This window comes from Amblyraja radiata, chromosome 17, assembly GCF_010909765.2.
Source record: "Amblyraja radiata isolate CabotCenter1 chromosome 17, sAmbRad1.1.pri, whole genome shotgun sequence".
Classification (NCBI taxonomy): Eukaryota; Metazoa; Chordata; class Chondrichthyes; order Rajiformes; family Rajidae; genus Amblyraja; species Amblyraja radiata.
The window spans coordinates 27,188,542-27,204,503 of NC_045972.1; the positions used below are offsets into that span (position 1 = coordinate 27,188,542).

At 41.5% G+C, this 15,962-nt stretch overlaps 1 protein-coding gene across 1 annotated transcript in view; it reads right to left on the bottom strand.

The window, feature by feature from the left end:
• dync1li2 (dynein cytoplasmic 1 light intermediate chain 2) overlaps window positions 1–15,962 on the bottom strand; it is a 61,132-nt gene that overhangs the window by 33,630 nt on the left and 11,540 nt on the right. The window contains exon 4 of the mRNA XM_033035883.1: window positions 8,490–8,720. Coding sequence (XP_032891774.1) covers window positions 8,490–8,720 — 231 coding nt within the window. The remainder of the gene's footprint in view (window positions 1–8,489; window positions 8,721–15,962) is intronic.

The following is a 15,962-nucleotide window of genomic DNA, read 5'->3' on the forward strand; positions in this document are numbered from 1 at the left end:
ACAGAACCACCAACTGCTGTGCCACTCCTATTAATTTCTAGAAATCTAGAATAAAAAGGTATTGTGAATCATGACTTGACTGGTGTAAAAGCTTACCCACTTCCTTAATGTCATTTAAAGAAAATCTGTCTACATTTGTGACTCCAACACCCAGCTACAGGGCTGACTGTTAAATAGCCTTTAAATTTGTCTAAGTAATTGCTGTCTCTCAATAACATCCAAAATCATGAAACCCCAACCAAAAAATGCTTGGGGATCACTGCATGTGGATCATGAATACAATGCAATAGTGATGGATTTAAGAACATCTGAATGAACTTGGTGAGAAAGCTTTTGATGGTTACAGAACAAGCTAGACTACTTTCTAGAGATAGGCATTGTGGGTTCAGACTGATGCTGAGTATAATCCTGTATGGGTTTATTCACATTTTTTTTTTTAAACACTCAAAGTACAAAATAGCCGAATCAGCAACACAGGACAATTTGTGTGAATGCAGAAGTGAAACAAATCCAAGGAGAAAGCAAAGTGAGGGTAGGGCAGTTACGGAGAAAGGAACAGCAATAGCAAATAAAAATATAGAAACAAAGAACTGCAGATGCTTCTTTATAAAAGACAAGATTCTGGAGTAACTCAGCAGGTCAAGCAGCTTTGCTGAAGAACATGGATAGGTGATGCTTCACGTAGGGAAGCTGCCAGCATGTTAGCATCGAGTATGTTAAAACTTTGCATTAAATGGAGCATTAAACTGAAGAGAAAGCTATCTGAACATATTCGGCAGGCTGCTAAGACTCCCAAAACACATCCTGAGTTATGCCCAGGAGCTCTCATCCACAAATGTTGTCTTGAGCTCATTAGTGAAGTAAACAAGAAGCTGCTCTAACAAAGCTGCTGCCAGCACTCCCTGGAGCCAACACTGTTGGAGGGGAGGTTCAAGCAAAACAACTAGTTCCCTTCACTGCCAGAAAGTAGCATATTGGCTTCACTCAGCCAGTGAGAAAAATCTGCAACAGAAGCGGCTTCACTTGGGAGTTTGCTATTTTGGATGCTGCAGCTGCAATGCCACATATACAAATCAAAACTCTCTGCACATCAATATCAGAGCAAAGCAACATTGCAGGGTGGCAAAGACTGAAGATATGTTCAAGGTAGCTAGAGATTAGGGTAAGTAGATAAAATATATTTTGATGAAAGCCCCAGAAGAAAACCTTAACATTAGTTAAGCTCTTTGATGTCAGAATGTATTTCAGAAAAAAAACAGGGGAACATGGCCATGAAGACTCGTGTTTGAGTTGGAGAGGTGTGGATGTGATCTGATCGGTTTAAATGAAATAATTCAATGATTCAGAGAGAAACCATTCCCTCTGATGAGTAAGTCCAGACAAAGAGGGCAGAATCAATCAACTCATTCTGAGCCAAATTAAGACACACTTTCTCCACAAGGGAAGTAGAGATTTGGAACACGATTACTCATCACTCCACCCAACATAAATAGATGGTGAATGCTGGAGGTTCAGGAAAATAAACAATTTATTGTTAAAAGCAAATGTAGAAAATGAGGAGATGTCACTGAAAGTAGCAGAGGGACAGATTAGGCTCAAAAACTGAACGGTGGCTTAAATGGAAATTAACTCCTATTCCACTGATGGAATCTTGTCCCACATCAATTTAATACAGTGCTTTCACGAGAACTAATTCAGAATGGTGTTAATTTCAGGTCCTTAAATTCAGGACCAAGTGTAGACTCTGAACATCTTTGCTCATTCCTCCTCAGCCTATGTGATCTCTCAGTTGCCAAACATGAACATCCCTTCCCATTCCCATACTGACCTCACTGTCCTAGGCCTCCTCTATTGTTAGAGTGAGGCCAAATGTAAATTGGAGGAACAGCACCTCATATCTCGATTGGGCAACTTGCAACCCAGTGGTATGAATATTGATTTCTCTAACTTTAAGTAACCCTTGCATCCCCTCTCTCTCCATCCCTCCCACACCCTAGCCGTTGTGCTAGTTTAACTATCGTCCTGTTGAGTTTTTAAATAACTCGCTATCACCTAACCCACAACCGACAATGGACCATTGTGGGGCATGCATTTTCTTGATTATCATTGCTTTTTGCATATATTTTCTATCCATTTGTCCCAAGTACTGTCTATAGCTCTCATTCCCCTTTCCCCCCCGACTCAGTCTGAAAAAGGGTCTCAAACCGAAACATCACCCACAGTGCCCTCCATAATGTTTGGGACAAAGACCCATCATTTATTTATTTGTTTAAGAAGGAACTGCAGATGCTGTAAAATCGAAGTTAGACAAAAATGCTGGAGAAACTCAGCGGGTGAGGCAGCATCTATGGAGCGAAGGAAATAGGCAACGTTTCGGGCGGAAACCCTTCTTCAGACTTTATTTATTTGCCTCTGTACTCCACAATTTGAGATTTGTAATATACAAAATCACATGTGGTTAAAGTGCACATTGTCAGATTTCATTAAAGGATATCTCTATACATTTTGGTTTCACCATGTAGAAATTACAGCTGTGTTTATACATACTGTAGCTCCCCCCCCCCCCCTCCCCCCCTCCCATTTCAGGGCACCATAATGTTTGGGACACATGGCTTCAAAGGCGTTTGTATTTGCTCATGGGTGTTTAAATGCCTCCTTAATGCAGGTATAAGAGAGCTCTCAGCACCTAGTCTTTCCTCCAGTCTTTCCATCGCCTTTGGAAACTTTTATTGCTGTTTATCAACATAAACCAAAGTTGTGCCAAATAAGCCAATACGAGACTGAGAAACAAGAATAAAACTGTTAGACATCTGCCTAACCTTAGGCTTACCAAAATCAACTGTTTGGAACATCATTAAGAAGAAAGAGAGCACTAGTGAGCTTACTAATCGCAAAGGGATTACAGGTTGCCAAGAAGAGCATCTGCTGAAGTTCAAATAAATGCCTCAAAACTCATTGGCCGGCAGTCCATTCTACAACAAGACAAATGATCCCAGACATTCTGCTAAAGTAACAAAGTAGTTTTTCAAAGCTAAAAAAATGGTAAATTCTTGAGTGGCCAAGTCAATCACCCCATCTGAACCCAATCGACCATGGTGCTTATAGGCTGAAGAGAAAACTGAAGGGGACTAGCCCCCAAAACAAGAATGAGCTAATGATGGCTTTAATACAGGCCTGGCAGAGCATCACCAGAGAAGACATCCAGCAACTGGTGATGTCCATGAATCACAGACTTCAAGCAGTCATTGCATGCAAAGGATATGCAACAAAATACTAAACAGGACTACTTTCATTTACATGACATTGCTGTGTCCCAAACATTATGATGCCGTGAAATGGGGGGACATTGTATAAACACTGCTGTAATTTCTACATGGTGAAACCAAAATGTATACAAATTGTCTTTATTAAAATCTGGCAATGTGCACTTTAGCCACATGTGATTTTTTTTCTATTACAAATCCCAAATTGTGGAGTATAGAGGCAAATTAATAAATGATGGGTCTTTGTCCCAAACATTATGGAGGGCACTGTATTCCTTTTCTCCAGAGAAGGTGCCTGACCGGCTGAGTTAGTCGAGCTTTTTGTGATCCAGCTTCTGCAGTTCCTCCCAACACCTTAAATTTACAATTTTACCATTATGCAACTTGCCAACATGGATCAAATGATGCCCGTTCTTCACAGATCTAACCGCAGCTAACATATTTTTCATGGATGCCCACACACCTCAACCAAGCACCTTTGCAAGAAAGAAGTGGCACTAGGTGGTTGGAGCGAATCCCTTACTCGGTTATAGTGGACAAACGGCAATAATGGACATCATTCCCACACCCCCACGTGGTTCTTTATAATGGGGGGTTGCTGAATTTTCAAATTTCTATTTGGAAGAACAAAAACATCAGTGCCTGGAAATTATTCAAATTGAAGTGGATCAGACATCTTCACTCATGGCACCCCAGATAAACAATGAAGATCTTTTGTTGTTGAGCTCTGGAGATGACCTAGTGCCCAATTCAACAGGATCCATTCCATCCACTGAGGAGTGGAGGTCAGACGTGCCCGTTTTATGCAGAATATTAGATGGTTTACATTAGTTTGAGACAAATTATCCCAAATTATTTAAAAGATACACAATCAATGAGTAAAGCACCATTGAGCCATGGCTGGATGCAGAAACAAATCTCACTTTACAGCCAGAAAACAGCTTGCCTTTACGTTGCCACAGTTCACTATTTCCACAGAATACGGACTGTGCAATATTATCTAACACAGGCACACTGCCCCGAGATCAGTAACACTGCTTCACAAATAAGTCTTTTTATGATTGGTTTGATGCATTAAAATGAGTGAAACTATCACTGAAGAATTCAATTGTGCTCAAAATAGCTTTTTTGCAACATCTTTTAACGCCTCCTAAATCTATAACACAGTACTAACCATTATATCACCACCAAACAGTCAAATCTCCTAGGTCTTTGAGCAGTTTCTACTCCCTTCTTCATCGGAATATACTAGGCCACAAATAGTTTCCCCATTTATGGCATAGCATATGGAAGGATGGGACAAGATGAAACTAATAGGGAGGGCGGTAGCTCAGAGAACATCACTCAAAGTGAGTTACTAGATGCTATTAAGAGCATTGAAAGCCACATAGCTGCCCAAATGCATGTGAATAATTGGGAAATTGGTTGCAAATAATTGCAACCAATGGATACTTTGAGTATATGATCTCAATAGTTTCACTTAAATTTAACCTATGTGGGTGTTACTGCAGAAAAGGGAAAGGATGAAAAGCAGAGTTGGCAAGTTTTTCTAATGTTGTGAATATCCAATTCCCTTGGTTACTAAATGGCAGCAGACGTTTCAGTAAATGTGCAATATGAATACCCATACCGTGCCCTACAATTTGTTTTAAAACTACCATATGTGGGGAAAGTTGCCATATGGGACCATACCTGTGGCTAGGCTGCAATTCTGTTCAACAATACCTGCCCAGGAAAATCTTATTCTCTTAAATGAGAATGACCATTTCACAATTTCAAGGAACGCGGCTGAACATTCCATCTCTTTAGCAACAGGACAGTAATACAGTAAGAATCTGTTGATCAGCCACAAAAATCACAGAAGGCCTACATTTAGCTGTCAAATCCACACAACTCAATGCACAAGTAATCCAGCTAATCCCAAATACACATCTGCTCCACATAGCCTCAGTTTCTTATTCAGATATTCAGTTCCTTACTGCATGCCGTGATTGAATTTGGCTCCACCAACTCTGGAGGTTTATTCCAAACCCCAACCATCGACTGTGTAAAAATGCTCTTCCTTGGTTTGTGTTCAATTACCTTTATTTCACCCTTCCCCTTAGAGTTCTTGACTCCTCTAACATTGGAAACATTTTCTCACAATCTATAACGCATATCCTAGAAGTCTGCCTCTGTGATTACCAAGAAGCCAACCACAAATAGCAAGTCAAGAGAGATGAGAAAACAGTTTTATTATTTTTAGTTAATCTATGGTTGTTAGAATTCCCATCCTTATGTGAACTACAGTCTGTGTTTCATACCCGGTGGGGCTTAGCCTGTACTTTATAAGCAAATTCAACTTCATAATTTGCCCTTCATAATATGCCATCTGAATTCACCACCTCTGGATAGCTAGTTAAATACCATCAGGCGAACACCACCCTGACCACAATAAAGTTCCAACTCTACAAGCACAATGCTGTATCACACAGCAAACATGTAACATTGTGAATAAATCTATCTTTAAAACTATTAAACATAAACCATACCATTTACAATGTAAACCTCCTATCTAAAAAGGTAGGCACTGTCAAACCAATCCCCCACTCTTCTGGGACAGAGAAGGCAAGCAGGGGGAAATCGTTATTTTCTGATGCACATTGCCTCAGGTCATAAACAGATATACAGGTAACAGTCAAGATTGTTCTCAGCTGCCAGATTCCATACACACTCATGATTCACTCATTAAATCTCTTCTTGAGTAGCATACGAACAAAGGAAATCTTACAGTCCACAAAATATGTATTTTCATCTTTTCCAATGCTCTACAGAATTGGACTCACCTCCCCCGGTAGATCATTCCTGGCACCCAACTTAAAAAACGTAATCTAAAATTCCATTAAACTTCCATATCCCACCTTAATCGTGTACCCTCTAGTCTTTGACATTTCCACCCTCTTGAAAAAGACTGACTGCCCACCTATCTATGCTTCGAACAATTTTATATACTTCTGTCAGTCGCCCCTCAGCCTCTGATGCTCAAGAGAAAACAAGGTATCTGATCTTCCGGTTGCCCAACACCTTAATCCCCCCCCTCCCATTCCCACACTGACCTTTCTGGCCAGGACCTCCTCCAATGTCAGTGTGAGGCCCAGCACAAATTGGAGGAACAGCGCCTCATATTTCGCTTGGGTAGCTTACATCCCAGCGGTATGAACATTGACTTCTCTAACTTCAAGTAACCCTTGCTTTCCCTCTCTCTCCATCCCCGCCCTCTTCCCAGTTCTCGGACCAGTCTTTCTGTCTCTGAATACATTTTCTGTTTACTTTGTTGTTACTTTCTCCCAACTAACAATGATCTATTCTACATTTTCCCTGATCTCCATTCCCTTTGTCCCGTTTACACACCATACTTTTTGTTATCTATACACTTCCTTATCTATGTACCGCCCACTCCCCTTACAACAGTCTGAAGAAGGGTCTCGTCCCGAAACGTTACCCATTCCTTCTCTCCTGAGATGCTGCCTGTCCCGCTGAGTTACTCCAGCATTGTGTCTAGTATCAGTGAACATCTGACCTATCCTGTGATGCAGCAACCAGAATTGCAACAATACTCATTTTGTTGCCTAAACAAAGTTGGACTTTATAATCAAAATCCAACAAACCCAGATGTACAAAATAATCAAACGGTAGCTAAATCACCAATATCAGAGTCTGAAGACCACTGTAAGCAGTAGATGCGCAGTGCATCATACTATGTTAAAAAAAACGACACAAAGTGCAGTAGTAACTCAGTGGGTCAGGCAGCATCACCAACAGCACCTCACATTTTGCATGGGCAGCTTACAACCTAGCATTACGAATATTGATTTCTCTAATTTCTCTAAGGGCAATTTTACACTTATAACAAGCCAATTAATCTACAAACCTGTACGTCTTTGGAGTGTGAGGGAAACCGAAGATCTCGGAGAAAACCCACGCGGTCACTGGGAGAACAAGACATGACTTGAGAATTAAGGGACTGAAGTTTAGGGGTAACATGAGGGGGAACTTCTTTACTCAGAGAGTGGTAGCTGTGTGGAATGAGCTTCCAGTGAAGGTGGTGGTGGGAGGTTCGTTTTTATCATTTAAAAATAAATTGGATAGTTATATGGATGGGAAAGGAATGGAGGGTTATGGTCTGAGCGCAGGTATATGGGACTAGGGGAGATTATGTGTTCAGCACGGACTAGAAGGGTCGAGATGGCCTGTTTCCGTGCTGTAATTGTTATATGGTTATTATATGGTTAATTGCACAGTGGAGCAGCAGTAGAGTTGCTACCTTACAGCGCTTGAGACCCGATTTCGATCCCGACTTCGGGTGCTGTCGATGCAGAGTTGGTACGTTCTCCCAGTGACCGCGTGGGTTTTCTCCGAGATCTTCGGTTTCCCCCACACTCCAAAGACGTACAGGTTTGTAGATTAATTGGCTTGTTATAAGTGTAAAATTGCCCTTAGTGTGTGTAGGATAGTGTTAATGTGAGGGGATCACTGGTCGGCATAGGCTTGGTGGACCAAAGGGCCTATTTCCGTGCTGTATCTCTAAACTAAACTAACCTTTGCATCCACCCTCTCTCTCAGTCCCTCCCCCGCGTTGTACTAGTTTCACTGTCGTCCTATTGAGTTTCACTACCTGTCTAACTCATTAATACCTACCCCACAACCAACAATGGACTATTGTAGGCTCCACCTTTACTTGATCATTGTTGCTTCATGCATATCTTTCATTCATTTGTTCTATTTACCTTCTATATCTCTTGTTTCCCTTTCCACTGACTCTCAACCTGAAGGGTCTCGACCCGAAACATCACCTATTCCTTTTCTCCAGAGATGCTACCTGACCCGCTGAGCTATTCTAGCTTTTTGTGTCTCTCACCGGAGAATTTGGATTGCTGACGTTTTGGATCAGGGCCCTTCTTCAGCACCGAAACGATGCCTGTCCATGTACTCAGGAGATGCTGCCTGGCCCAGAGCTGTGACTATTTTTGTAAACCAGCATCTGCAGTTTCTTGCATCTACATTTCGGTAGAAGTATTCTAACATCAGCACCATTTGCACTATACCTGCTGACCAAACTCATGACGCCTTATAAGAACAGTCTGGCACTATCGTTCTATCCGCTGTATTCTATACATTCCAAAGATGGAGCAGAAACTATGTGCAGCATTACTCCTTCTACATTTATGACTCTGATCCCATACTCACATCTCTGTTCCATTATCCTCATTTCTTCAGGTGGGATCTTCAGCTTGTCGACATGCTCACGCAAAACGCTCGCCCATTTCTGTAATGAATCCATGATAGTCCAAGGTCTGGCCATGTCTGCCACAAAGACAGCCAGAGTGTTCTTTAAGTTATCCCCAGACACTGCAAACTTGAGGAGGCCCTTATGGTACAGCTCGCCATCCAGAATCCATACATTACAGCGCGTGTGATCTGTGGAGAGAGAAATAGCTGGAATTAGTCACGGATTCTTTTGGATTAATCTAGTGAATAGAGCGGATTGTTATTGCAGAAATAGATAGACAACGGTACAATGCTCTGTCTTTCTTCTTCTATGAGTCTACGACTTACTTCCCAGTGAACACACAGGTTGAAAAAGTTCAATTGGTATTCTTTGACAGTTATGGGGCAGATAAATTAACATTAACAAGATCATGTCAAAGCTACCTGGCCACTCCCAAAAACATAATTAATACAAAAGCAAGCCTGGTCACCAAAAAAAATGTATTAAGTAGAATTTATGCTAGTCCTGTTTAATTTGTTAAGGGGTGTACAAGTGTTCTTCAATTTTATTCATATGAATGTTTGTCTTGTACTGATGTGGGTCTGATTTACCTTGACTTCTAGTACAAGGATTATGCTTGTTGACTTACATGCATGGCAAATTTCAATAATGATAAAGAACATCCACCAATTTGATGCTTCATATTCTCTGGCAGCAAATTCAGACTTTTCAGCCCTAGAGTACCCCGACATCTTGTTGAGATGTGTACTGCACCAGCGATCAATAGGGAGCGGCTACAAATATCCTGTGCTGCCCTTTGGCAAATTCTCTGACACACCAAGCAGGTAAATTCCACACAGCACAAACTGTGCCCAAGTCCATTTCTATTGCACAGCTGTTACACTGTGTATTTAGCCTGAACAGAAGATAATACAATCACTCGCCTGCCAAGCCCACTATTAGATCTCACAACATTCATATCTATGGAAAGTTTCTCCTGTGTTTGTTTAAGAGCTTAATATCTAACTCCTGGAAATTCCAGGGCATCCAACAATGGTGGGAAAAATATATTTTAAGGGGGGAAAAAAGGCCTATTTCTAATAATTTCCAAGAACAAACAGCCAAAGAAACACTGCTTTTAGACTAGTGTGTATTATGCTCTGGTTGCTGAAGAGAGAGTACATAAACATATTCACTGTTCAAATTTCATCACAAATTGTGGGTTACACCTCCAATAAGGTTACTGACAGGCAAAGAAGAAGTAAGAGTAAATGGTTGGACATGGGAGTTGCCAAAATCTTACTAATGGAATCCGGAATGTTAGAGAAAAGTTGCTGAGTTGCAGAAAATAAACTTAATACGCTGCAGAGATCCACAAATTGATTAATATCATTGACACAGTAAGCATAAATTACAAATTTCTGTATTAAATCAGCAAGAGAAATGCAAAATAAGGATCCGCCCAGGCTCAAGGTTGTAAACTAACAGATGGAACCCGTGTCATCTGGAGTATTGCTTCACACGTCTGAAGAAGTTGACACAAGTTAGAGCAGAAAGTCAGAGGCAATATGATAATTTGCAGCCCAATGTCGAAACAAGCAACTCCAGACGCTGGTTTGCAAAGTACTGGAGTAACTCTGTGGGTCAGGTAGCATCTCTGAGGAACATTTTGGGTCAGGATCCTTATTTAGACAAATTGACCTGAAGGAGAGGCTGAATCAATCTGAAGAAGGGCCTCAACCCAAAACATCACCTATCCATATTCTCCAGAGATGCTAGCTGACTGGCTGAGTTACTCCAGCACTTTATCGTTGTACTATTATTGTTTGTTTCTTATATACTAAACTTTTTTTGCTGTTTATTACAGTGCTTACAAAGTACTATGTTTGCATGTCCGGTTTGTTGCTGCAAGGCTAAGAATTTCATTGTTCTGCTTCGGGATAAAATGTCAATAGACAATAGACACTAGGTGCAGGAGTAGGCCATTCGGCCCTTCGAGCCAGCACCGCCATTCAATGTGATCATGGCTGATCATCCCCCAATCAGTACCCCGTTCCTGCCTTCTCCCCATATCCCCGGACTCCGCTATTTTTAAAGAGCCCCGTCTAGCTCTCTCTTGAAAGCATCCAGAGAACCTGCCTCCACCGCCCTCTGAGGCAGAGAATTTCACACATAAAATGCTGTTGACTTTAATTTGCAGCCTGAGCCTGGGCAGAAAGCATCAGCTGACTATTCATCAGAGGGCAAGATACTTGAACCAGGAATCATTTTCTACTGAAGGGGCTGTTAGACTGCACACATTCAAGATAACCATTCTCACTCACAGTTCTAATCGCACATCACTGTTTAAAAAGGGTCCAAGATAGAACAAGTCTCAAGCCCAAGACAACTAGTTTCAAGCTTACAACATGACTGGCTCAAAAATAACCAATTACTCGCTTGATTTCTAGTGGCGGAAATGTCATCAGCCATCCTGGAATTCACCCACTTCCCACCTCTTTCCCTGCCTTTCGAATACTTCTCAAAAACTCCCAAGATGTTTTTGTGCCATCTGCCTGAATAATATGAAACACCTTGGGATGCTTTTGAACTATGCTGACAGCTTAAGCTGCTGTCTAGACAGCATCTCTAGGCAGCCACTATAAAACAATGTCACAGCAAGATGAAGGATTCCAAATATAAAAAGATCAAGACTTTAGATTAAAATAGATTTGGTGCTATGCATTGACAGCTACTAGCATCAAGCATTAGGATGCTAGGTATGATCTGATTTAGCAGCCCTGGCAGTGCAAGGTTTGCCTGGACCCACTAACAGCATAGGTTTTAGGACATTGACTGCACTTTTTATGGATAGATGACATCTCCCAAATATTTGCTGAAATACTGAAAATCATAACGTACATAGAAGAGCCAAATGAGGACGTCTAGCATCTCGCACGAGTTCCCATGTACTGCCAAACAATCTCAAGGGTCTCAGTCCCATCATGATTACTGCTTCCCTACTTGTCATGAACGACAGTTATAGTCCCCTCCATCCAAGGAGGTTTTGACAACATCCCATAATATCTTCCTCTGCACCAGCACCTCATCCACACAACTATCTAGCCTATTCTATTCCTGCTTCTGTGGCACATAGAGAATCCAGAAATTTCTAACTGCCAATATTCACTCTACAAGGCATTATCCCTTTTCCTAACCACATCATTGATACCGATTCCCCTGGAGAATGTTCTACAGCTGCTACATTCTAGACCCTGATATCAGGGAGACAACACCACCCTGGAGTCCCGTTTGCCTCCACAGAATCCCGTCTGTCCTTCTATCGAATCTTCTATCGCTATAGCAGAGCTGCCAAGTTTTGTCAGCGCATTTCAGTATTCTAGTACCTGAAAACCAGTATTTTGCTGAGGATATCAATATTTTTACGCGGTGCCATTTTGCTGAAAATTGTTTTTTTTTATGTGCGCTCATACGCATGTAAGAGTACAAGAATGCATAACTTTGCTACCAATTGACATGTCTTCTACGCACCTTACTTGACAGTGCATTCATTGCCATCTCTTTGTATACTGCTGTTTGAACGTCTGCCTCCTGCTTTTAGCACCAGATGATGATGTAGAAGCCATTTTGGAAGCCTCCCTCTCCCACCCTCGCTCCCTCTTTCTCCCTCCCTCGCTCCCCTTCCTCTCTCTCCTTCCTCTCTCTCCCTCCTTCTCTTATTCCCTCCCTCCCCATCCTCTCCTTCACTCCACCCCTCCCGCCTTCCCTCCACCCCTCCCTCTCACCCCCTTGAGCCCACCCACCATTCTGTGAAATCAAGGCAAATCCCAATGTAACTGCAATCCCACTGGTAACCTTGCACCACTAGGCTTATCCAGAATTCTACCACTGCCTGAAAAATAATCAAAGGCTCAACTTCCACTGAGAAAGAGAATTCCAAAGACTCATTGTTATACGAGAATTTTCCTGAACAGTCTGTGACCCATAGTGCTGTGGCCATAGCACAATGTTTAAAGCCCATAGCGCTCCAGCCGGTAGCGCTATATTTAGAACCACAGCGCTGGGTTTAAATTCCCACGCGTTAAACTGACAGCACTCTGTTTAAACCTGGAGCGGGACAGGCAGCGACTCTGGAGAGAAGGAATGGGTGACGTTTCTGGTCGACACCCTTCTTCAGACTGCACTGAACTCCGTATTTAAAATCCATAATTAACACAGAATCATACATCATTATTCTTATCGCATTTCCGTACAAAATATGGGAAATCCGTACTACTTGGCAGCTCTGCTATAGCCTTGTCTGATGCCACCCTATGCCGCTGTGCCCCAGACAAATAAACTCTGGACCTTAGACTCTGAAGTCACCCAGCCTACAACAGGAACCAACAGGCAGTCAACTGAAAGCTTGCACAAGAAACAGATATAAAATCTATGTCCTTCATCAGTGCTTTACACCAAATACCAAAAGCCTGATAATTGTCTAGGTGTCAAATGTTTCAGACCTCCCATTTGTAAGGTATCTGCCCATTACTTGACCCTCATCAAGCATGTACAAAAGGACTGAAGAAGGGTCCCGAATCAAAACATCACATCTGTTTCTTCCAGAAATGCTGCCTGACCCAGTTACTTCGGCATTTTGTGCTTTACTCAAAATTCCAGCAGCTGCAGTTCCTTGCATCTCTAAGCAAGGACAAAGGTTGGACCCAGGAATCAAAACAGTAGTCACAGGTCGTCGCTGAATGACGGCACGGTAATAACACATAACAGACGGAGACCAAAGTTTGACTGAAATAGGTCATTAAATTAAAAACATTATTCATGACCTTATTCCGTATCATAAAGAATAAACACAATGTAACATTTATATCAAATTTCAAAATGATGGCCACAGGAATATTATTTAATTAGCAAGCAATGTTTCCTTGAATGATGCAAATCAGCATGAAATACCCAACGTAAACAGAAAATAAATAGTTCAGTGCCTCATCACAATAGATCCACTGCTCCTGTTCCCCTCTTGTTACGCAGCATGCAGGGAATACCACTGGTCTTTCATCGCTGCATTTACAAAGCATTTTGCCAGATACATATCACTTCTTGCTGAACTGAAATCTTTTCTCATTACATTAACTTGGACACCAACAACTGCAGATGGGCCCATACGGAACATTATAGATTTTAATCAAGATATAGAAAGTCTGTTTGATGCCGCTGTACTACAAACACCCTGCCGTACCACAAAATTAAGCCAAAATTATATTATAATCGTTAGAGCTAATGAAGGAATCTAGTTGAGATCGAAGTAGCATATAATGATTCATTTCGAAAAGCACAGAATGTGACGCCATTGTCTGATTCAGAGACCAGACATTGCCAAGAGAGTGCTCTCAAATCCTTGGTGTACAAACGATTATTTCATCAGATTGTTTAACTCTGTTTACAAACAAGCTTATTCAGATTTGGATTAAGTTATCATTACACACTAGGGGTGCAATGAAATTCCTTGTCACAAAGTTCAGTGTACATACAACAATACAATGATGAGAACAAAACAGCAAAATGGTACGGCAAAAAATTACTAGAATACACTAATGGAATAAGGGTGCCAAAAGTTACGGGGAGAAGGCAGGAGAATGGGGTTGCGAGGGAGAAATAGAACAGCCATGATTCAATGGCAGAGCAGAATCGATGGTCTTAATGGCCTAATTCTGCTCCTGTCTTGTGATCATAACCAAATGAGGTAAAGTTAAGAGTATATGGCAGCACCTCAGGGAAGGAGAGTGAAAAAGGTGATTTGGTTCAGGAGTCTGGTAGCAATGGGGAAGAAGCTGTTCTTAAGTCAGGACATCCAGCCTTTCAATCTTTCTGAACCTTCTCCAAGAAGAGAGAAAAGTGAATTGCCAGGGTGGCAGGCATCCTTGATAACACCGACCTTCCTGATGTAACAGACCGTATAGATGTACTGCATGAAGTGATGAGCCCGAGATGGACTCGGTTTATTTGTTAGGTTCCTCATTAAAGACCATTCGAGCATGTCAACATATTACATATTTACAAAAGAGGTGAAGACGAGGTATCAACAATAAAACAGGGCTTCCTCTTTATTGTGCCTTAACGTGATTTAGAGAGCAAAGTGACAAACTACTTTGGCACCAATTTAAACCAAGGCTGAAGACTGATGCTGTTTTGGCTGCCATTCTTGCCCTAACTGCTGTATTTACAATGCAAGTGGGAAACCCTCCATATTATTGGGTCACTATTACCGAATACATTGAGTAGTCAATGCATAGCCAAACCCTTTAAAACACAGTGGGGAAATTCAAGGTGAAGTGTTGAATGCCTCTGAGAATTGGCAAATAGCTCCAAGGTATGTTCAAAATCTAAAAGGTTTGATAGGAAGATAGTCTGCTTGTTATCTAGAATGAGAATCTATGGGATAGGGGAAGACGGAAAATCTAAATCTAGCAATAGACTAAAGTTGAATCATTCGGCATTCCAGCATGAAGCAATTTTAGCAAAAAACAATCACCCTTGTTGGGTACGGTGGTAAGGCATGCTACATGGGGAATGAAACACATCAGGAATCTAAAAGCTTGCAATAGAATGAAGACATTTATATTAAATAAAAATAGAAGAGAAAATACAAGCATTTGTAAAACCAAAGACCAAAAACCAGCACTGGAGAAATAATAATTAAAAGAACAGTTTCAGACACCAAGGTTCATGGCCAGAGCCTATTATTTATGGCCAGTCTATTATTTATTATTGTAGTTTATTAAACAGCAACCTATCTTTAATGCTGTTAAATGTATCTCACTTCACAGTCATCCTACATTAGAATGGATACTGTTAAGCTGGAAAGAGTGCAGAGAAGATTTACAAGTTTACTGCCATGACTTGAGAGGCTGAACTATAGGGATAGGTTGGGCAATCTTTGACTTTATTCTTTGGAGCGCCAGGAGGATATGGGGCGATCTTGTAGAGGTGCATAATATCATGAGGGAATAGATAGGGTGAATGCACAGTCTTTTACCCAGAGTGGGGGAAATCAAGAACCAAATTACATCGTTTAAGGTGAGAGGGGCAAAAATTAACAGGAAACTGAGATGTAACCTTTTCAGACTGAGGGTAGTGGGTATATAGATCGAGCTGCCAGAAGAGGTGGGTGAGGCAAGTACATTACCAACATTTAAAAGACATTTGGACAGGTAGATGGATGGGAAAGATTAAGAGGGATGTGGGCCAACCCAGGCAGGTAGGACTAGTGTAGATTGGGCATCTCGGTCAGCATGAGTAAACTGGGCTGAAAGGCTCGTTTCCATGCTGTATGACTATGAGATAATATCAGCAAAGAGATTGATTAAAAACTTAACAGATTGGTTGATCACAGGGTGAACCAAAGCAACAGAAGGCATAACACCTCAATTGTTACATACTCGCAGCTTCACTAA